The sequence below is a fragment of the Bubalus kerabau genome, chromosome 6 (genome assembly GCF_029407905.1).
Source record: "Bubalus kerabau isolate K-KA32 ecotype Philippines breed swamp buffalo chromosome 6, PCC_UOA_SB_1v2, whole genome shotgun sequence".
Classification (NCBI taxonomy): Eukaryota; Metazoa; Chordata; class Mammalia; order Artiodactyla; family Bovidae; genus Bubalus; species Bubalus kerabau.
The window spans coordinates 8881326-8901915 of NC_073629.1; the positions used below are offsets into that span (position 1 = coordinate 8881326).

At 51.6% G+C, this 20590-nt stretch overlaps 5 protein-coding genes across 11 annotated transcripts in view; 3 read left to right on the forward strand and 2 right to left on the reverse strand.

Moving 5' to 3' along the window:
• The window catches only part of PFDN2 (prefoldin subunit 2), a 185846-nt gene that overhangs the window by 66762 nt on the left and 98494 nt on the right, over nt 1–20590 (forward strand). The window lies entirely within an intron of this gene.
• On the forward strand, nt 460–5126 carry NR1I3 (nuclear receptor subfamily 1 group I member 3). Its single transcript, XM_055587360.1, has 8 exons — nt 460–804; nt 1341–1471; nt 2612–2781; nt 3212–3351; nt 3575–3720; nt 3804–3932; nt 4100–4220; nt 4997–5126. Exons 1-8 carry the CDS (start codon nt 617–619, stop codon nt 5124–5126), a joined length of 1155 nt encoding a protein of 384 aa, XP_055443335.1. The 5' UTR covers nt 460–616.
• Nucleotides 3224–8902, reverse strand: TOMM40L (translocase of outer mitochondrial membrane 40 like). 2 transcript variants are annotated; one of them, XM_055587334.1, is made up of 10 exons: nt 8767–8902; nt 8306–8555; nt 7948–8015; nt 7557–7649; nt 7174–7275; nt 6922–7027; nt 6610–6732; nt 6419–6495; nt 6123–6225; nt 3224–5985 (listed from the first exon to the last, which is right to left on the reverse strand). In XM_055587334.1, exons 2-10 carry the CDS (start codon nt 8418–8420, stop codon nt 5846–5848), a joined length of 927 nt encoding a protein of 308 aa, XP_055443309.1. In that variant the 5' UTR covers nt 8421–8555; nt 8767–8902; the 3' UTR covers nt 3224–5845. The 2 variants fall into 2 exon arrangements, with proteins under 2 accessions (XP_055443309.1, XP_055443311.1); XM_055587336.1 differs by lacking the exon at nt 8306–8555 and having other exon boundaries at nt 8767–8823.
• On the forward strand, nt 10896–14023 carry APOA2 (apolipoprotein A2). Of its 4 annotated transcripts, none has more exons than XM_055587352.1 (4): nt 10947–11213; nt 12953–13028; nt 13288–13420; nt 13789–14023. In XM_055587352.1, exons 2-4 carry the CDS (start codon nt 12977–12979, stop codon nt 13904–13906), a joined length of 303 nt encoding a protein of 100 aa, XP_055443327.1. In that variant the 5' UTR covers nt 10947–11213; nt 12953–12976; the 3' UTR covers nt 13907–14023. The 4 variants fall into 4 exon arrangements, with proteins under 4 accessions (XP_055443326.1, XP_055443327.1, XP_055443330.1 ...); XM_055587355.1 differs by lacking the exon at nt 10947–11213 and adding an exon at nt 12675–12800; XM_055587354.1 differs by lacking the exon at nt 10947–11213 and adding an exon at nt 12764–12845.
• FCER1G (Fc epsilon receptor Ig) lies at nt 16831–20548 on the reverse strand. Of its 3 annotated transcripts, none has more exons than XM_055587357.1 (5): nt 19930–20548; nt 17992–18083; nt 17799–17825; nt 17358–17378; nt 16831–17191 (listed from the first exon to the last, which is right to left on the reverse strand). In XM_055587357.1, exons 1-5 carry the CDS (start codon nt 19976–19978, stop codon nt 17129–17131), a joined length of 252 nt encoding a protein of 83 aa, XP_055443332.1. In that variant the 5' UTR covers nt 19979–20548; the 3' UTR covers nt 16831–17128. The 3 variants fall into 3 exon arrangements, with proteins under 3 accessions (XP_055443332.1, XP_055443331.1, XP_055443333.1); XM_055587356.1 differs by having other exon boundaries at nt 17799–17831; nt 19930–20143; XM_055587358.1 differs by lacking the exon at nt 19930–20548 and adding an exon at nt 19275–19586 and having other exon boundaries at nt 17799–17831.

A 20590-nucleotide genomic window follows, 5' to 3' on the forward strand; every position in this document is an offset into this window, starting at 1 on the left:
GAGCAGTGTACAATTGTTATGCCTATTCTTTTGCTGTGGACACACCACATGTGAAAAAGCTTGTTGTCTCCCGCTCTCCCTTCATCCTCTCAGCTTGTCCAGAATCCAAATACAGAGGAGGCTGCAGATCTACCATGAAACTCGGCAGTCGGGAAAGTCCCTACGGATCTGATAAGGAGCAGTTTCTAACGAGTCACGAGGTTCCCTCCTGCCAGGGTCCCTCCCCATGTGCCAGCAGCCAGCACCATGGGCATGCCGGGAAAACCTCCCACCCAAGTCTTTGCCCTGGGTCCAGAGTCTGTGCCCCATCCTGGTAATCGCTGAGAACAACGGAGGCTACACACAACAGACGTTCCTTGTTTTCCAGGTACTGAGGGCCATAATCCCTAACTCTAAACACTGGCAGCTCCTGAAATCAAGCGGAAAGCAGGTCAGAGGGGGAGTCTGGGGAGAAGAATCCAACACCAGATTCTGTGGCCTGCAGGCTACATGCTGTGTAAGAGGAGCAGGTAGGAAATCTTTCGGTGGGCAGAGATGAAAAGCAATGAAGTGCAGATAGGGCAGGGGGTCAGGCCCAGGGTAGGTTTGGGGAGAGGCTCTGCAGAAGGGGGGTCGAATGTCAAGGGGGGGTCCAGAGCTGACTGCTAACCCCTCCCAAATTCAGGGGCCTGCGACAGCCACCCCAATACCTGAAGCCATGGGCAGTGGGGAAGACGAGCCGAGGAACTGCGCAGTGTGTGGGGACCGGGCTACAGGCTACCACTTCCATGCCCTGACTTGTGAGGGCTGCAAGGGCTTCTTCAGGTGAGAACCTCCTCCTCAACACAAACAACCTCCCAAACTGCCTGCCACACAGCCTTTAAGCCTTGGCACATGCTAGGGCTTGCCCGGCTACAGCACTCTTGCATCTTGGAACCTAACCATCCTGTAGCTAGCATGTGACACGCTGGCAACCTCAACACTGTATAAACTTGTGGCAAAAGGACAAAGGGAGGCAGAGAGTGTGTCCTCTGGACACAGCTCCTGAGTCAAGTGTACTTACTACCTGCAAAGCACCAAACTAGTCCAGTCTATAGAAAGTACAGACTCCTGACTGATTCTGTGCCCCATGGCAACGCTTGAGATGTACTGTGTCCTCCCTACCCCTAGGGACTTCTGGACACAGCTCAGATTAGCCCATGCCCCCATAGATTCAGGATTTTAGTTCCCCAACCAGGGATTGAAGCCGGGCCCTTGGCAGTGAAAGCACCAAGTGCTAACCCCTGGACCACCAGGGAATCCCCACCATAGATTCTTTGAGACCGTATCACTGTAGCCCCTCACAACGTCTGTCTCCACAGGCGAACAGTCAACAAAAGCACCAGTCTCACGTGCCCCTTCGCTGGAAGCTGTGAGGTCAGCAAGGCCCAGAGGCGCCACTGCCCCGCCTGCAGGCTGCAGAAGTGCTTGGATGCTGGCATGAAGAAGGACAGTGAGTTGCCCCCTACCATCCCAAGAATCCATGTGTCCTCCCCTGACTATGCTTTGCCCTTGTTCCCACAGCATTATTCTCCACCTGGAAGACAGAGTAAGCTTTTTGAAACAAGTCAGACAATGTCACTTAAGATCTCCAAGAGCTCCTCATCTCTCTTATGGTCCATGGTCTCACAGTCCCATGTCTGCCATCCACCTCTCAGATTTTACTTCCTACTCTTTCCCCTTGCTCAATCCATCCCAGCCACACTGATGGCAATGCCATTCTTAAACACACCAAAGTACGCTCTCCTGGGGACTTATGTAACTTACATTTGCACTTGCCATTCCCTCTATCTGGAATGCTCTTTTCCTAGGTATTCTTACGGCTTGCTTTTTCTCCTCTATCTCTCAAGTATAGTGCCTGTTACCTAGTAACTACTCAACTCAGTGCCAAGTAATTAGGTTCAGCCCCCAAAAGACAATGTAACTTGTAATAAACTTAAACTAACAGAAACCAGCTTGCCTAAGTACACTCAGCTGAAAACTGGAGAGTCAGTATTCACCAGACCCTTATTTTCTTTGTGACATCACATTACTTTTCATCATGGAGCAGTAGAAAAGAAACTGTAGAAGTAAAAAAATCTTGAATCCAATCTACATCACATAAGTATTTCGTGACCTTGGCCCTGGAACTAGAATGTCAGCCTCTCTCTGTTTCTGAAAAACACGGAAATCACACCTGCCCTCTCTACCCATAGGATTATTTCATTCACTGAGACCTAACCTCAGAAGCTTTGAAATTATAAAGCTATTGCAACATAAGGTGATGTTTTTGGTATCACGAACCCTCCCTCTTCAATATTGCCCCAGAAGCCGAACATCTCCTAATACTTTCCCCACTTTATTGTCCATCCTTCCTTTCCCTCCCACAGTGCTGTTTTCTGCCGCAGTGTCCCATGGGTCGGAGAAAATGTACAGGAATCCTCTACCACCTGGAGCCTCTGGGACTCCAGTCGAGCCCAAGGAAATGTCAGGAACTCTCCTCCCTCCTGTGTCCACTGTGCAGAGTGTCCAAGGGTCCCAAGCCAGGGGCTGGCAGAGAGATGTGCTCTCTGCTGGTCTCAATAGCTTTGTCACATCCCTTCCCCGGACACAGTGATCCTATCGGCAGAAGCCCTGGCATTGCGGCGAGCAAGACAGGCCCAGCGACGGGCACAGCAAGCATCGATGCAGCTGAGTAAGGAGCAGAAAGAGCTAGTCCGGACACTCCTGGGGGCCCACGCTCGCCATGTGGGCACCATGTTTGACCAGTTTGTGCAGTTCAGGGTGAGCATTTATAGGATTCAAGATGAAATAAGACAAAAGGGTGCCCAAGGAGGCTGGCCCAAGGGAGGGGACTGTGTGCCATGCCCTGATAGAGGACAGGACTTCTCCAGAACCCCAGCCGAGGCAGACTTCTCAGCCTGGAATCCTTCCAAGATAAAACTGTTGGGTTAGTCGCTTAGTCATGTCTGACTCTTTGTGACCCCATGGACTGTAGCCCACCAGGCTTCTCTGTCCATGGGATTTCCCAGGCAAGAATATTGGAGTCGGTTGCCATTTCCTCCTCCAGAGAATCTTCCCAACACAGGCATCAAACCTGGGTCTCCCGTATTGCAGGCAGATTCTTTACCGTTTGAGCCATCAGATAAAACTAGAGAAACCTAAAAGAGACCCCTAGGACTGCGGCCTCTCACTCAGGCTCTGATCTCTGCAGCCACCAGCTCATCTGTTCATCCATCACCAGCGCTTGCCCACCCTGGTCCCTGTACTGCCCCTACTCATGCATTTTGCAGATGTCATCACTTTCATGGTACAGCAAATCATCAAGTTCACCAAGGATCTGCCCCTCTTTCGGTATGTGACCCCTCCCCGTGCCTTTCAGGAAGAAATTGCTCCAGTAAATTATAATCCCACTCCATCAAAAAAAAAGTCACTAACCAAACTAACCCATCCCTCAGCCCTTTCAAGTAGCAGATCCTGAATTCTCAGCTTGGCTTTTAAACGTCTCAATAAGAACTGGGGCTTCCTCTCCCTCTCTGAAGTTCAGCCTAACGTGCAGGTCTCCTGCTCCTCACAGGTCCTTGCCCACGGAGGACCAGATCTCCCTTCTCAAGGGAGCAGCTATAGAAATCTGTCATATTGCACTTAACACCACTTTCTGTCTCCAAACACAAAACTTCCTCTGTGGGCCTCTTCGCTACACCATAGAAGATGCAGCACAAGGTGAGATGGTGCTCGGGCAGCAGAGGGCATGCATCCCTTTGGTAGGGTATGTGGTAAGGTGACCCGCAGGCTCCTAAGCCTAGTATCTCCTACAGTGGGGTTCCAGGAAGAGTTTTTGGAGTTCCTCTTCGGCTTCCATAGGACACTGCGCCGACTACAGCTCCAGGAGCCTGAGTATGTGCTCATGGCTGCAATGGCCCTCTTCTCTCCTGGTGAGCATCCCCCAAAGCCCAGAAACTTTCATTCTACCACCTCTGCCCAAACTCCCAGCTCCCTCAATCCATCCATCCAGGCCTTGTAGTCTTCAAACCTGTGAAGTGGGTCTATCCCAGTCTTGGCTCTCCAGGCCACCCACAACCTCCCATCTTATCCTTCCTCACTCCCTATCTTATAGACCGGCCTGGAATAACCTGCAGGGAGGAGATCGATCAGTTGCAAGAGGAGATGGCGCTGACTCTGCAGAACTACATCCAAGGCCAGCAGCCACGACCCCGGGACCGGTAATGGTGGGACTGGGCACTTGGAGGCTGTACCAAAGGAGTTAGGGTGAACTGAACTCAGGATGAGTACTTTTACTGTCCTTTCCTTTGGAAAACCAGGGCCCCTGGGGATCTAGTCCTTCCCTCCCGTTTCACAGAGTTTTGGCATTCAAATTGCTCCTACTGCTGTTTCATCTCACTTTTTCCAGATCTTTTTATTCAGCAGAGATGCAAAGTGGTAGCTCACAGGCTCTGTGTCATAGCATTCCTGAGATTGATGACATCCATCACCTCACCAAGCCAACTTCTCCAGACTAAAGCAACCTTATCAAGAGTCTTGTTCACTCTCTTGGCCCTTCCCCTCCTCTCCATTGGTCCAATTCCTTTAATTTTTCGTTCCCCTTGAAGTTATGGTCATTCAGTTTCATGGCGAAAGCCAGTCCCTGGTTCCACAGTCCATGAGCTAACCAGGCTCTGGGGCACATTCCACTTCTATTTTGCTTATTTCTCAATGTGCCAGTTTGATCAGAAGAGGGTTATACCACCATAGAACACACCCACCTTCTAGAATCTGCTCTACAAGGCCAGATCCACACAGATGAAGATCTGTCACTTGGCCCTTTGGGCTCTGGGTTCAAGACAAACAGCATGGTGAGAGAAGTCAGTGTCACACAGAGGCCCCTTTGGAACTTGGTGTTCAGACCTAGCTTCACTGAGAGGCAATTCAGGGGGTCAGGGCCTCAGGACAAGACTCTTAGCTGCCTTATTTCTCTCCTCTTTCCCTGGTGACCACAAAGGTTTCTATATGCGAAGCTGCTGGGCCTGTTGGCTGATCTCCGAAGCATTCACGATGCATTTTGGTACCAAATCCAGAACATCCAGGGACTGTCCACCATGATGCCACTGCTCCAGGAGATCTGCAGCTGAGGCCCAATCTACCTCCTTCCCCAGCCCCACCTGGACACGTTGGACTGGAAAGGGGAGAATCCTGGGGCCAGAGGTTGGAGACAGTAAACGGGGAGCCCATTGGTTGCAGAGAAAGATTAAAGCAGTAACTGCCTCTTCATGCAGTAATAGGGAGAGTGAGGGGTGGCTGTGGGGACAAAGTTGTTTTCTGGAAGCACAGAAGATGCGGAAGGAGGAAGCCTCAGGGCTAAGAGGTAAAGAAGCTCCTTCCGGGAACAGGTGGGCCCCACTTTCTGAGGTCAAAGATTGAGCCCTTCAGCCCTTCTTTTCCCAGTTTGGGAAACTCTGGGATGGAACACAGGATGGGGAGTGAATCCCATGCAGATTTTTCTGCTCTGAAGAGAAAGAGGCTAGGAGCTTTAATCCACAGAGAAATAAAGGAGGTGGGAGTGAGGAGAGAAAATTCAGCCAGACATACCCCTTAATTCCTCTCCCCTAGTCCAGAGCCATAAGAGCATGGGAAGATGATACTGGACTGATGGCAGAGGTGGGAGACTCAAACCACTGCCTCAGCAGCTGCCCCTGTGGCAGCTCCAGTTCTGAGGAGGTTGTGGTCCTGTCCCCACTCTGCTCTTGGGACCCAGAGGTCACCCAGCAAGGTGGGCTCTGGAGAGGGCTCTGGCCCCAGGACACCTGACTCAGAGGCTCCAGCTGTTGTGTGGGCTGGCTCTGGGATGACCTCAGCCCACAGTGATGCTAAAGCCACAGTGGAATCTGTTGCGCCAGTGATTAAGGAAGGCTCCGAGGGCGAGGGTGACAGGCAGGGGGGGCATCTTCTTCTCCAGCACAGCACCCACACACCAGTTACTATCCACCAAGCCTGTTGGGGAAGAGAATACACACTATGCTATCTAACAGGGCTTGGAGAAAGGGGTCAGCGGATTCAAGGTAGCACTTCCCTCCCACTGCCCACCCCAATCCCTCAGCACCTCAGAACGTCGTCTGAACAGTTCTCACCTCTAAATACCATGTTGGCCTGGGGCAGAGTCAGGTGGTAACCAAAGGAGAAGGTCGTGTCTTGGAGCCTTGTGTTTGCTTCAAACTCCACTCCAACCTGAACCTGAGAATGGTGGGCGAGGATGGGAGACGGATCTGTCTCAGTGAAGACAAGAGGAGTCCTGACAGGGGACCGGCAGAATGAAGGCACGCGTGAAATGTGTACGTAGTGTGGGCAGGAAAATCAGCAGGTCAGCAGCGCCTGCGGGGGTCCGCAGGGGCCTGCTGGGGGAAGGGCATGGGGTCAGTAGACTCACCTGTTCATTCGCCCTGTGGTAATAACTTGCATGGGCCCCACCTGATCCCACATTCAACGTAGCTACCCAGTGTACAGCTGTGAAAACCAAAGTACAAGAGACAAAGAGCGTTACCGCAGTAGAACACAGGCCAGCATCTCCAGCCAAAGCCAGAATTGCCCTCCCCCTCACTATTCTTCCTCACCCCATACCCGAGTACTTCCCAGCCAGTGTCAGGATGGCCCCCTCTTCGCCCGGCCGCCGGTGATAAACTAGCTCTCCTCCCAGCACCAGTCGATGAGTGAGGCTCTGCAGGAAGTGAGCGACCACGATCACTGCAGGGGAGTGGGGAGACCCGGAGTCAGTCATAGAGATAGGTCTGCTCTCTCATTCCCAATGGCTCCCGCCCCAGCCTGCCCCCAAAGTTTTTTCTCTAATCCCTGAACTGTACAGACATGCAGAGGCATAGTCAACATGGGCAGGTGGGTGGCCAAGACCAAAAGAACCCTGCACCCATTCCTCACCTGATTCCCCAATGAGGTCCGGATTTCCTAGGGTTAGAGTGGCTGTGTAGTCATCTCCCCGATACTCGCCATCGAACTGCCAGGTCAGGAACTTGGCCTGCTGCGTCTAGATAGGGAGGACAAGAAGTAAAAGCTCCTGCTCTCCTTACAATCACTGCTGCCTCTACTGCTGTCCCTCAGCCACCAGGGCAGAACACTCGAGGAGGAGAAAGAGGAAACGCCTCAGTGGATGAAGGCGGGAACCCCGGTCACCTGAAAGACAGCCTTGGCTCGGAGCCGCTCCGCCAAGAGGAGCAGGACCTGGGCGTTGAGGCTGCCACCGCTGTCCATATCTCCCACCACAGTGGGGAACACCTGTTGAAGAGTGTCCACAGTCAGTAACACGGAGCAGAGGGGCACCCCTCGGCCCCAGTCCAAACGTAGGATTTCTTTAACAGTACACAGCACCCCCTAGTGGAATCACAAAGACAAACTCTCAACCCATCACACAGGTTTCCCCACCTTCTCCCATTCAGAAGAAACGCAGAGGACATACCCTGCCCATTCTTCCCCATAACAAACACATTTCCTCCTCCTCTACACCTGAGTCCCAACTGGCCTTTGGGGGAGATAACCCAGGTCAGTGGAGCCCTCACCTCAGTGGGACTAAGTTGCCAGTCCCCTGCATAGGCCGCATGAAGATGATAGCCTGGCAAACCCAGAGCACTCATGTGCACAGTGTGAGCCACCTGAGGAAAGAGAAATCCATGGAGAAGACGGCATTCCTGCTCCATTTCAATCCCCCATCCTACCCTCCATCTATTCCCCATCCGGCAGGTCTTTTAAGAAACCCAAACATTCCAACTTATACAGAGGGTCTCCAGATTAAAAGCAACAAGTCCCACAGGCAAAGGAAGTCAAAAGGGCCCCATATCCCTCCTCTTTTGTCCCATATAGCCTGGCTAAGGGGGGAGCACGAAAGGAAAGGAAAAGATCCAGGGACAGGCAGGGAGGAATAGTAAGGAGGGGCCAGAGAAGTGGGGGCACCTGGAAATGGCTGCTCAGAACCTTGTTGACAACGAGCTTCACTCCCTCCATCTGTGCTGGGAATACATCTGAAGGGAGGGGAGGGGGAAGGGAAGGAATAAGCAGACAAGGAACCCTACCCCCACGAAGTCGTCTCCCCTTTCAATCCCACTGAAGTGCTTTGGAGGACTGACCTCCTCTCAAGTCCTGCAACAGGAAATGCTCCACTCCATGGGGGCGCCTGATCCTCCCTGAGGCTGCATGCCCCAGCTGTGATCTCCCCTTTTCTGCTCCCATCGCTGGACACCCAGCACTCAAGACCCCGCCCTTCTCTGCCCCTTCAACTTGAGACACTCAAATGCCTTGGGTGTCTCCTCACCTTTGCATAGCCGGTGCAGCTCATCAAAGCTCCCAGGGTTGGGGAGAGGTTCCTCTCGACGGGGGCTCCGGCGGGGCAAAGCCCCCATAGGTGCCAGGCCCAGTGTGTTCCCCATTTCAGTAGAGAGGTCAGGGAGGGGCCGGGGTTCGCCTGGGAAAGGACGCTGTTGCTCCCTCTACCCTCCACGGGCCCCACCCCCCATTATCCGACTCCCCAGTCCCAGAAACTTCCACATAGTCCGACGCTAGACCTGGAACAGGAAAAATAGGGGGAGAGGGCACCGGTAGGGAACTTGAACCCCAGGCACACTCCCCTTTCATCTTTAATCCCGCTGCCACCCTTGTGACCTCCCCCACTCTCTAATCCTAGTCTCCACTACAGACTTTACCCAGCTTCCTAGTCTTTCTACTCTTCATTCCTAGGCCACATGGCGAGGCTTGCAATGAGGCAATAACCCTTACCTTCTCAGACCATCATGCTGCCCCTTTCCCCCAGGCACACCCCGGTCATCTTGATGGGGGCAGCCATCTTGAGTGATGGCAGAACTGCGGCTTCACGCTGCACCCCCAGCGTGGTCATGGACGCCATCTTGGAAGCGGGCGAAAAAAAAGATTTCAGAGACCCAACCCTCCTTAATTGGGCTCCGCCCAATGGATTAAAAAAAAAAAAAAAAAAAAGGAAAAGGCTGCTTGGCTGCAGAGCATTGGCCAATAGGAGAGGAAAACGCAAAGGAGTGGCCGACCTTACTTCCAGAGAGCTCAACTCCGGCACTGCAGGGACAGGCGGTACTTGATTGGTTAGGTCCTTGCTGCTGCTGCTGCTAAGTTGCTTCAGTCGTGTCCAACTCTGTGCGACCCCATAGACGGCAGCCCACCAGGCTCTCCTGTCCCTGGGATTCTCCAGGCAATCTACTCAAATAGATGGCGTTAGATTGCCCTGCCTCTCCAAGGTCGGGAAAAACCTTTTAGCTAACAAGACGCTAGAGGGAGCATCCTGGGTCCTGAGTCACTGAAGTTCCCTCCACTGTGTAGCCTGGAGACATATAGCCTGTGAAAGGTGGCCCAGGGAAGAAGGACTACTTCTTTCGAACACTGATTCATATCTCACCTAGGGGCCCCGCCCCAACCCAGACCCATACGAACCCCTGGGGACTCCTCTTCGCAGTCCTTCACAGTACACCAGTTCAGTTCAGTTCAGTCGCTCAGTCGTGTCTGACTCTTTGCAACCCCATGAATCGCAGCATGCCAGGCCTCCCTGTCCATCACCAACTCCCGGAGTTCACTCAGACTCACGTCCATTGAGTCAGTGATGCCATCCAGCCATCTCATCCTCTGTCGTCCCCTTCTCCTCTTGCCCCCAATCCCTCCCAGCATCAGAGTCTTTTCCAATGAGTCAACTCTTCGCATGAGGTGGCCAAAGTACTGGAGTTTCAGCTTCAGCATCATTCTCTCCAAAGAAATCCCAGGGCTGATCTCCTTCAGTATGGACTGGTAGGATCTCCTTGTAGTCCAAGGGACTCGCAAGAGTCTTCTCCAACGCCACAATTCAAAAGCATCAATTCTTCAGCGCTCAGCCTTCTTCACAGTCCAACTCTCACATCCGTACATGACCACAGGAAAAACCATAGCCTTGACTAGATGGACCTTTGTTGGCAAAGTAATGTCTCTGCTTTTGAATATGCTATCTAGGTTGGTCATAACTTTCGTTCCAAGGAGTAAGCGTCTTTTAATTTCATGGCTGCAGTCACCATCTGCAGTGATACACCCTCAAATGAATTCCACTCATAGGTACAGCTCTCCGTAGGAAAAGGGAGCCACTGCCGGGAGCCGGCATATTGCATATTGAGTGCATATTGCATATTGAGTGCAGCACTTTCCACAGCATCATCTTTCAGGATCTGGAATAGCTCAACTGGAATTCTATCACTGCCGGGAGCCAGCGTGAGGAACTCCGCCCATGACAAAGGTCATGAGGAAGGAGGCTCGGCATACGCAAAGGCAGGATCGAGCCTCAGGAGTCCCCCTGGAAATTCTCGAGCATCTACCCGCCAAACCAGAGTCTGCCTACTTTCTGCTTTGTGCTTTCACCTACACCTCTGACTTTACGCGGGCTGTCCCCCACTACCTCTCTCTGAAAAAAGAGTTAGCTTACAGCTCCAGTTAATAATTCCTGGGTGTGACAGTGTTTCAACCTACAAACTCCTTTGGAAATCCTCTAGCCTGCCTGAATAGGTTTTTCCGGCCACATGTGATTGTTCAGAGCCTCCCAACTGTGAGAGGCAGAAGATGTTCTAAACTGTCTAAACACAGATTCTTTTGAGTAGTTAAAAGATTGATTAGAAATTGTATTGGTGAAGGGTTTTTCACTTATTAAGCCAATGTTTGCTGCTAAGTCTCCATACTCCTTACCTACTGTGTCCTTGGAAGTGTATTGATTGATATAATGGGTGTATAGAAATGTAAAATGCTTTTTTGTCCAATGCTTTTTTGGAGGCTGGTGCCTGACTTTGGAATAATCACCTTTAGAGAAAAATAAGTTTCTTAAAATGTTAACAGGCCTCCGGGCCAGAAGATGATGTCAATCACCTGAACTTTTGCATATGATAAGTTTGAAAGCCTGGCTTCGATTAGGACCAGGAACTGCTGTCCTTGCATGACTCCACCCCTTCCCCCATTATCCTCTATGCACAACTTAAGGTATAAAAACTACTTTGGAAAATAAAGTGCGGGCCTTGTTCACTGAAACTTGGTCTCCCCGTGTCGCTCTCTCTCTCAAATTCTGGCTGAGTCTCCATCTGGAGCACGGAACCTGCCATGCTTGCTAATTATGCCTGGGCTTCTAAGATCCCACCGGGGAAGCCTCAGAGTCTCCTCTCCTTCGGGACAATGGAAGAACGCCTGCGGCCTACGTAAGTGGTGCAAACTTCTTGAAGTTTTATTGGTCTCCTGCATAAACCAAGCTACTCAGCCTCTTTTCTCCACTGAATTTTCCTACTGAGCTATCCTCATTCTATTACTCTTTATATCCTTAATTAACGTTTAATTAAGCAGTTGTTTCCTGACCCTCGCCTACGCCGTCTCTCCTTCGAATACCCTGGATCAGCTGGGGCTGGACCCCGGCAACCCACCCTCCCTCCTGGAGGTCCAAACCTTTTAAAGTTCACCCAAGAGTCCTCTCTGTAGAAAGGGAATGGGTGTGAGAGCTTGGGGTAAAGGAGCAGGGGCTGCAACCTGAGTTCCAGCAGAAGTAGTCCCTGAAACACCTGACCTCTGAAGTTGATTCTTCCTTCCCTGGTTCCCTAGGAAAGAAAGTGAAAAGATTCCCTAGGCAGAGTTGGCAAATCAAATTGAGAAATATAGGCTCCTGCCCTCAAATGCGCTCCACTCCAAAGCCAGAGACAAATCAATGGAGCTCCCTTTCAAGCACTAAGTGCTCCACAGGGGAATAGTTGAAGACAGAATAAAATTTCTTAGGCTCTAGTCGCCTCCCCTACTAGTGCTCACATCACCACTCCCATCTCTCAGGAAGAGGTCAAAGGATGAAAGATACAAGTACTTGTGATCTCTATTTAGCTGATTTCACCCAAAGGCCTTGGGCCTGGGAAATGCATCTCTGTCCTCCCTCACAATCAGGACAGGGCCAAGGGCCAGGACCTTGGTTGGAGGGATGTTATGGCCCCTGCTGACTTGTATTGGCTGACCACTGCCTGGACTTGATAAGCGGATCGAATGCCCAGAGACCTTCAACCTTTATCCTGCCAGAGCACGCCAATGATGGGGGTGTGGGGTGGGGGGAGGGGGTGTGGGGTGGGCAGCAGCTGCTTTCTGAATTTGTTTTACTGGGGGAGGGCTGTGCTTGCTGATCTGCACTCAGGAAGGTCATTCTGGTTCTAGTGTTTTCTCCCCCATCTCATTCATTACACATTAACTCAAAAGAGTACAGAGTCGATCACACCTGGCCTCTGGCCCTAATCCTTATTCTCCTAACCTGCATTCCCCTCACCCCTGTCCCTGATTTTATCGCCTTTTTTCTGTCCCCCAATACCTCTCTGCCAAGTTTCAGTGAATGGGGGTAGGGTTGGGAGATGAAATTTACCCATAATGGTACAAAGATACCAAGGGCTGAGGTCGTTAGATCTGATACATCAAAGTTTTCCAGGAAAAAAGAGAAGAAAACCCTAGAAATCCTGCTTACTGAAAGATTCAGATCCAAGGACTACTGGTCCCAGGCCCCAAAGGAATGAATCTTGAATAGGACTAAAATGTATGCCCTTGGCATCCATTAAGGCCCTGTCTCTGACCCCATCACCAGGCATCTCCTATATGCTGGCCTCTCCTACCCCCACTTCTCTCACTTGTTTACTCCAGCATAGTTCCTGCCCCACTGGACTCCTCCAAAGTCCTTATCACCTGACGGGGTGGAGTGGGGAAGCACAGAGATATATAGCCCCTTCCTCCTCAGCCAGGCCAGACACAGACACAGCATCCCTGACCAGGTACAGTAAGAGATTAAGAGACGAGGGCGCGTCTACAGACTTCAGGTAGAACAAGGGAGCCGGGTTGGAGGGGACGTGTAGGGAGCGGGCCGTGGGGGAAGGGGGAAGCCCACGCAGCATCAGTGACCTCCCCTGCCCCCAACTGTTCGCAGGCCACTTTCCCTGCCGTTAACACCATGAAGCTGCTTGCATTGACTGTGCTGCTCCTGACCATCTGTGGCCTTGAAGGTGGGTGTGAGCTGAAGAGGGGTCCCAGGGAGGAGAAGGTGCCCCGCTGTCTGTGCTGCTATGCCCAGGTCTGGCAACCAGAGAGCTGAAGAGGAAAATCATCCCCTCTCTAAAGCCCAGAAAACCCATCCAAAGACCTGGAGGTGGATACCTGTTCAGGGAGAGGGCTGAGAGCTGAGGCTGAATCCTGGCAGAGATGTGGGACTCGTTGTTGGGGACTCAACTGAGAGAGCGTGTGTGTGTTTCTGTGTATGTACAGGGGCTCTGGTTCGGAGACAGGCCGAGGAGCCGAATCTGCAAAGCCTGGTCTCTCAGTACTTCCAGACTGTGGCCGACTATGGCAAGGACCTTGTGGAGAAGGCCAAGGGCTCAGAGCTTCAAACCCAAGCCAAGTAAGTCTCAGCAAAGGGAGTTTGGGGACCAGGGGGCTGTGGAGAGCAAGAGGGGAAGTTGGGAGATCCCACAGAGCACTGAGCTCAGGGGTGGGGGGCTAGGGAGGATGAGGTTTAATTGTAGAGGAAATGCCATTATCATCCTACACATCCCTCAGACCTCTTCAACAGGGAGGGGCAGCAGGAACTGGGCTTCGAATTTCTCTCTCTATGGTCTGTTCCTCTGCCCGGTTGAGAGCTTGTCTCCCCTCCTGTCTGTCTGCCGGGACAGACCAGGCACTAGGGTTTGGGGCCTCGGATCTCACCTCCCACCACAAGAAGGCCAGTACCCGTCCCTCGCCCTCACTTCTAACCCCTCACGTTGCCAGGGCCTACTTTGAGAAGACGCAGGAGGAACTGACGCCCTTCTTCAAGAAGGCTGGGACTGACCTGCTTAACTTCTTGAGCAGTTTTATAGACCCCAAAAAGCAGCCTGCCACCCGCTGAGGTGTGCAGACACGGGCCTCCCACCCCTCGCTCGCCCCTGGCACACCCGCTGGCCAGGCCTGAGGTGCCTCTCCCTGCCCACTCCTTGTTTTCTACAATAAACTTTGCAGGAGTTAAGTTGTAAGCCTGCTCTGTTTGGGGAACCAGGAGAAATAAGGGTCGTGGGGAAAGAGTAGGACTAAGAACAAAGAGAAATCTGCTTCTAACAAGAAAGGGATTTTGGTGTGAAGGGGTGGAGAAAGGGTTGACGAGACCAGTGATGGAAATGACAGGGTGGGAGGTGCTGGTGACTCTTCTCCAAACACAAGGAATCTTTTCACAGGCCTGGGAACGGCATAGAGACTTGGCCTTGGACATGGTACCTTGAAAGGCACGAAAGATTCATTATCTGAATCCCTAGACTCCTAGAGGTCATGGGAAATGAAAGCACCCCTCAGAATTTCCTCTACCACACTATGAAGAGGAGAAAGCTTCCCCAAATGAGCCCAGAGGTGTCACCCAAGGCCCCTCCCCTCCATTCTGAGCCAGGGGACACTGTGCTTCTCCCCTGAAAAGAAAAGAAAGTGAAAGTCCCTCAGTCGTGTGCAACTCTTTAATTCTCCAGGCCAGAATACTGGAGTGGGTAGCCATTTTCTTCTCCAGGGGATCTTCTATACTCAGGGATTGAACCAAGTTCTTCTGCATTGCAGGCAGAGTCTTTACCAGCTGAGCCACCGGAGAAGCTTTCCCTGGAGGTGCTCTAATCCTTCCATTTAAAACCTCTCACTTAGACCCCTGTCTGCAGAACACTCATTCCAAGTATCTCCCCTACTATTGAAAGTGAAAGTGTCAGTCACTCAGTCATGTTCAACTGTTTGTGACCCCATGGACTGTAGCCCACCAGGCTCCTCTGTTCATGGGGTTCTCCAGGCAAGAATACTGGAGTGGGTAGCCTTTCCCTTCTCCAAACCCAGATCTCTTGCACTGCAGATTCTTTACTGTCTGAGCCACCAGGAAAGCCCCTCCCTTACCATTATCTGGGTGCTGTTCATAGAACTGGCCTAAATTCTCGTGGCTATCTTAGAGCCTAGAACTAGCAGACGTGATAGCCAGTTAAAGGCCTGCCAGTTCTCCAACTTGGTGGACATCTAGGACTTGAGAAATTCTGGTAGCTGTAATAACCTGGCTTAAATCAAAATGGAATGTAAGCCAGGCTGGATTGATGCAGGAGATTCACAATCCCCAAATGGGAAAATGGGCATTTCCAATAAAAGTTTGTTTATACTTTAAAATATTTACTTCCCTACCCTAACTCATTCTTCATATCCCACTGAAACCACCTTTCCCAAGACATCAGAAATGGCTCCAGTTTCTTCTGTATACTTTTTAAGACTTTTATTTTATATTGGAGTATAATTGATTAACAATGTGGTGTTTCAAGCACATAGCAGGGTAATTGTGTTATACATATTCCATATATCTGTTCTTTTCCAAATTCTTTTCCCACTGAGGTTATTATAGAGATTGAACAGAGTTCTCTGTACTGTACAGTAGGTCCTTGTTGGTTATCTGTTTTAAATATAGCAGTGTGCATATCTCCATCCCAAACTCCCACTCTATCCCTGTCCCCCTCTTCTGTATATTAATCAACCTCTTCAGTCTGGCCTTCTAGCCCCTTACCACTCAAAATTACTTTCTTCCCCTTTCTTTCTCAGTATCGTTTTTTTTTTTTCCGCCCCCCACATGTGGTAAAACATGCAGGGACAGAGATCTGTCCCTCACTTGCAAGATGACCTTGGACAGGTTAATTAACTTCAAAGAGCTTGAATTTCCTCACAGGGCTAATGAGTGGATCAAATGGTACAAGCTGGAAACACTGAAGTGTCAGTCACCATGCAGTGCAAAGTACTGCCCAGCACGGGGTGGAGGTAGGGGGAGATGGGGGTAAGCCTGGAGACCTGGACCCATTTGCACAGGCCTGTGGGATCAGAGGTAGGGCTGACATCAGAAGGGACTCAGATACTGCCACAGAGTCCTGCTTAGAAACGGGACCGGCACTGACAAGGGGCATCCCTTCACCACCCACCTGTGTGCTCAGAGGAGCTGGCCTCCTACCCGGACCCGACTTGTTCCTTTTTGCCTTATTTGCTCGCATGCTCAGTTGTGTCCGACTCTGTGACCCCTTGAACTGTAGCTTCCAGGCTCATCTGTCCATGGGATTTTTCGGGCAAGAACACTTGAGTGCATTGCCATCTCCTCCCCCACGGCATCTTCCTGGGCCAGAGATCAAATCCAGATCCCTGTGCCTCCTGCTTTAGCAGGTGGATTCTTTACCACTGTGCCACCTAGGAAGCCCTCCCCTTTGCCTTACCCTCCTCCAACTCCAACCTGGCCCCCTGAGGTCCATCTTACCCCAGAATCCACAGAAAACATCTTCTATTAAACCCTCCATTGGGAGTCTCACACGCGTTTGTCACACCATCCCTTCTGCACGTTTGGCTTTCCAGCTCTGCTAATGCCCATATGCATGTGTATTATGAGATGTGCTTACTCTGCTCCCTGTAGCCCACTCTGATCTGGATTGGTGACTATCGGGGGTTGGACAGCCAGGCTTGCCTGCAACCCAACCTTGTTCCCGTTGTCAGGCATGGAGGGCCATGCTGGGTGAGAAAGTCATTTCTTGGGTTTGACTGTTCTGAATGTGCCTAGACTCCCAACACATTACTCCTTGCTCCAGCTCCATGTTAGAGAACCTGGGGGTCAGAAGTTTCTTCATTCCCCCAGTCACAGTCAGCATTCATTCCTCAATCAAGTAAAACAACCCTGAAGTCTATTAGACTACGAGCTCTGGCAGGTCAGGAACCGAGTTTGCCTTACTCGAAATGGTATCTTCAGTATCCAGCCTAGGCTAGTAGAGGCTGAATAAATATCTTACATGAATGAATGGAGTCCAGTCTATGGTGTCTTTATTGATGTTAGTCCCTTCCCACTGTTTAGTAGGACCTGGGGGTGGGGAAGAGGGGAAGGGTGGCATAGAGGGGTGAGACTAGAATATAGACATCAGTGAAGAGCATCTGAGGTCTGTGACAAGGAGGAATCACTGGTGATTATTAATGAGGGGCAGAGAGTCATTACAGGGGAAGAGTCAACTGGCATTTATGGTGGGGAGGCATATGTGATGCCAACCACAAGGGCTGGGAGGACAGCGTTTGAAGGAAGTGACAAAGGGCATCTGTTCTAAAGCTATTGTGGTGGTTTCTCATGCTTCAGGGTCTCATAAGTCTCCTGGGTCCGGGTGCTCAGGCCCTGGAGATAGAGGTCAAAAGACAGTCAGGAGCTTGAGCCCATCACTGGGCCTCCTAGCCACCCCCGCAGGCTCCACCCCTTCCAAAGGTCACTCAGAAGCCCACCCTCTTCTGCTGACTTCCTGGACAAGGAGTCCAGGTTGGGGTGGGGAGGCAGGTTCACTTACCGTGTAAATGCCATCTGATTTCTGTAGAGGCAAAAGGGGCAAAGCATTAGAGACCAACATGTCCCACAGGACCTCTCAACATCTTGCCCTCCCAGGGAGGTATTTGGCCAGGGGTGACTGGTTCCCTCAGGCCACTCTGGGGCATGAACGCACATTTGCCCATAACACTACCAACACACGTACATACACAACATTCAACTCTCTCATGTACTCAATGTCACTCTACACTTGACTCTTCCTCGTTGCCTGCTGAATATTTTACTTGTGACTTGGCTAGCTGGCAGGGTGGGTAGGATGAGGTGGGAGGGGGCCTCTGAAGCTAAACAGATCAGCACCTGAGTCCCATGCCCCACCCCAGAGACCACAGACCCCAAGGCTAAAACCCTAGAAGGGCTGAAAGTCTGAAAAATGGTTGACACCCCTTTGAGGGTGGGTTCATACCTCACTGGCTGTAGCTGCCTTTCGCACCTGCAACTGGAGGAAAGTCATTAGCAAAGGTGAGGTTGGTTGGCCCAGCTCCCCCTCCAGACTTCACGGGGGACTTCAAACCCCCTTTCCCCTTGCCTTGAAGCCATGCTGCCACCAACCTCCCACTTCTCCTTCCAGCCCTCAGCCCACCCTGCCCCTGCCTTACCTTGAGTCTGCAGTAGAGCAGGGTGAGGACAATGCCATATAGAAACAGGATGGCATCCAGGATATAGCAGAGCTGAGGCTCTCCCAGGGCCGCTGAAGGCAGAGAGCGCACGCATCAGGTCAGGGGCAGCGGGGGAGATCTGGTGCTCAGAGGAGAGAAGGGAAGGGCTCTGGGAGGTGGGACGGGGCCTGAAGGAGCACCCTCCAGGGGAAGCAACTTCATCTTCCTCTCTGGATTCCTGTTTCTCTTACCTCTCAGTTTTCTCCCTCACCCGAGGGTAGGGGTAGGACAGGAGTGTGAAAGGGTTCGTTGTGATGCAACTTATAGTCTCTGAGAGTCGAGAGCCTTCCCCTTTTAGCCCCCAACCAACTTTTTAGCACTGTGGGTTCCTTAGGCACCACTGAGCACTTCATAGCCCTCAAGGGACCCATTTGTGTTCACTGGGCTGAAAACCTCAGCCCAGAGGGGTAAAGTGAGGGCAGGCAGTGACAAATTTCAGCAAAGAAACCACAGGGGTGTCTTTGCTAAGTCCTGTGACCTGTGGCTGAGGGCTGGACAGGAAGGATGTGAGCTGAGGAAGGGAGGGAAGGCAATCACTCTATTATTGGTCATCTAGCCTCAGCCACATTGCTTTCCCCCTTCGCCACCCCCATCCTGAGACACTTAAATACGTAAAAACAAGGTGCCTGCTTTCCTTGGCCTTATGGATCCCGATGGCTCTACACACAAGGTTGAGTGAGCGTCTCGGCCCAGGCTCAAGGGAATGACTACAAGCGGTATGGATTCCGGCTCCGGGTACTCTGCCCCGTTACTCACTCTGGGCCACCGAGAGAGGAAGTTTTGTGCAATGAAAAAAATCAAATAACGTCTGAGCTCCAGCCTCTATCAGCTCCGACCCCTATCAGAAGAGCTCGTGAGCATGTGATATGCCAGTTAAGTGTGCTTTATGGTGTGACGTTCTTCAAGACACAGCATTGCATAAATCTCAAAACTACCCCTCGAGGGAAGCATCATCGCCATTTTGTAGATGACGAAACCGAGGCCAAGAAAAGTAATTCTTCAGGGCCACAGAGTTAAGGGACAGAACTTGAATTCAAACCTAGGTTTTCCACTTTTAAAGCCTGCACCCTCTCTTTTATGCCTCAGTGGCCCTACTACCTCATCTTATGGCAGCGGACTGGCCCCTCACTTAGACCTTCCCTCCACCTTCACAGCTGGGCTGGTGGAAGTCCATCCCACTCCATCTTTTTTAATTTCCCCACTTCCCTTTAAGTTTCACTAACCTCTTCCTCCCCGAACCCCAGCTGTGACCATCCTGTCTTAAAAAAAGACAACTCCGAGAGAGCAAGAAGTAAGAGGTCAGAGAATGCTGGAGCCTCAGAACTACAGAGACCTTCCTTTTCTGCCTCAGTATTTCTCAGGTGATGCTCCCAGCTCTCTAGACCTAAGCGTCGTGTGCTGCCTGCCCTCATCTCAGCTGCGCCTTAGTGAAAACCCCTTAGAGGCAGCAATTGTGTTTAACTATCCTTGCCTCACCCCTAAACACAAGGACAGGCCCCTGCCTTCCTAAAGGGGGCTTTATAATTGTTATTTAACCAGATAGAGATCAGTTCCCAATGGACAAGACCAAATGCACCCCACAGAAAACGCTCATCATGGGAAATGGAAGCTTTCCCCCGGACCAGCTTTTCACGTCATAGAACCACTCCTCTGCCAAACTGAAGCCTTATGGTGTATTAGCCCTGAAAAAATAACAAGGGGACAAGAGGGAACAATTTCTGTGCCCTGATGGGGACGGGGTGGGACCAGCCTCAGGGTCTCCGTGTCCACCTGCCCCATGCCGGCCTCCCTCCGTCTGTTCCCACCTTGTCCCTCAGACACATGCCCTTGATTCCCACCCTGGAGCCCTGCTCCCCGTCCCTCATCAAACCCTCTCACCTGCTTGTTCAACCAAAAGGAGTAAGAGCAGGAGCACTGCTGGGATCATCCTGGCCAGGGGCTGAGGGGCCGAGAGCTGGGGATCTGACGTTCTGCCTGCACTGCGCAGCTGTGCTGTGAGCAGCTCCCTGACCACAGAGTTCCCCCCTTCCTGCCACGCCTTCCTCCGAGCTCTGGCCCCTTCCCCTTCCTGCAAGAGAAAACGAGCAACTCCCGGAAGGGCCAACTAAGGAAGGGAGCTAGGAGATCTGAACTCTCGTGCCTCCGTCCTTCAGTGACCAAGCCCCTGTCACCATGGAAAGAGGGACGCCCGTGCTTGGGAAAGGCTATCTAAGAAAGGCTATCTAAACCCACCTTCTCACTCCAGCCCTGTCCAGAGACAGAACGGTGATAAACTGCCCCTCAAGATTCTCTAAGACCCCATGATAACCCTTCTCTCCCATCTGGAACTCTGTACCCAGGCTTGACTTGAGGAGTTTATCAATTAGTGTGGGCAACAAGGTTTGGGCAAGGGGGGGCAAGTGAGGGGAAAAGAGGAAACGGGGAATGGAGAAGTGGAACAAGAGTCAGAAACAGGGGTGGAGATGAACAGGAAAAACTGCCAAGGACTGAGTCTAACAGAGAAGTAGATGGTTAACAAACGCCCTAAGTTTCTCTTTAA

Bases quoted from the DNA above. Each gene is read 5' to 3' on its own strand.
- NR1I3 (XM_055587360.1), top strand. From the start codon at position 617: ATGTCAAGGGGGGGTCCAGAGCTGACTGCTAACCCCTCCCAAATTCAG. The intron at 3,352-3,574 runs GTATGTGACCCC...TGCTCCTCACAG, and splicing joins AAGGATCTGCCCCTCTTTCG to GTCCTTGCCCACGGAGGACC. The intron at 3,933-4,099 runs GTGAGCATCCCC...TATCCTTCCTCA, and splicing joins AATGGCCCTCTTCTCTCCTG to CTCCCTATCTTATAGACCGG.
- TOMM40L (XM_055587334.1), bottom strand. From the start codon at position 8,420: ATGGGGAACACACTGGGCCTGGCACCTATGGGGGCTTTGCCCCGCCGG. The intron at 8,016-8,305 runs GTGAGGAGACAC...CCCTCCCTTCAG, and splicing joins GCTGCACCGGCTATGCAAAG to ATGTATTCCCAGCACAGATG. The intron at 5,986-6,122 runs GTGAGAACTGTT...CTTCCCCAACAG, and splicing joins GGCCAACATGGTATTTAGAG to GCTTGGTGGATAGTAACTGG.
- APOA2 (XM_055587351.1), top strand. From the start codon at position 11,132: ATGCCTGGGCTTCTAAGATCCCACCGGGGAAGCCTCAGAGTCTCCTCT. The intron at 11,214-13,287 runs GTAAGTGGTGCA...GTGTATGTACAG, and splicing joins GAAGAACGCCTGCGGCCTAC to GGGCTCTGGTTCGGAGACAG. The intron at 13,421-13,788 runs GTAAGTCTCAGC...TCACGTTGCCAG, and splicing joins GAGCTTCAAACCCAAGCCAA to GGCCTACTTTGAGAAGACGC.
- FCER1G (XM_055587356.1), bottom strand. From the start codon at position 19,978: ATGATCCCAGCAGTGCTCCTGCTCTTACTCCTTTTGGTTGAACAAGCA. The intron at 17,832-17,991 runs GTAAGGCAGGGG...ACTTTCCTCCAG, and splicing joins TGCTCTACTGCAGACTCAAG to TTGCAGGTGCGAAAGGCAGC. The intron at 17,379-17,798 runs GTATGAACCCAC...TTGCCTCTACAG, and splicing joins AGGCAGCTACAGCCAGTGAG to AAATCAGATGGCATTTACAC.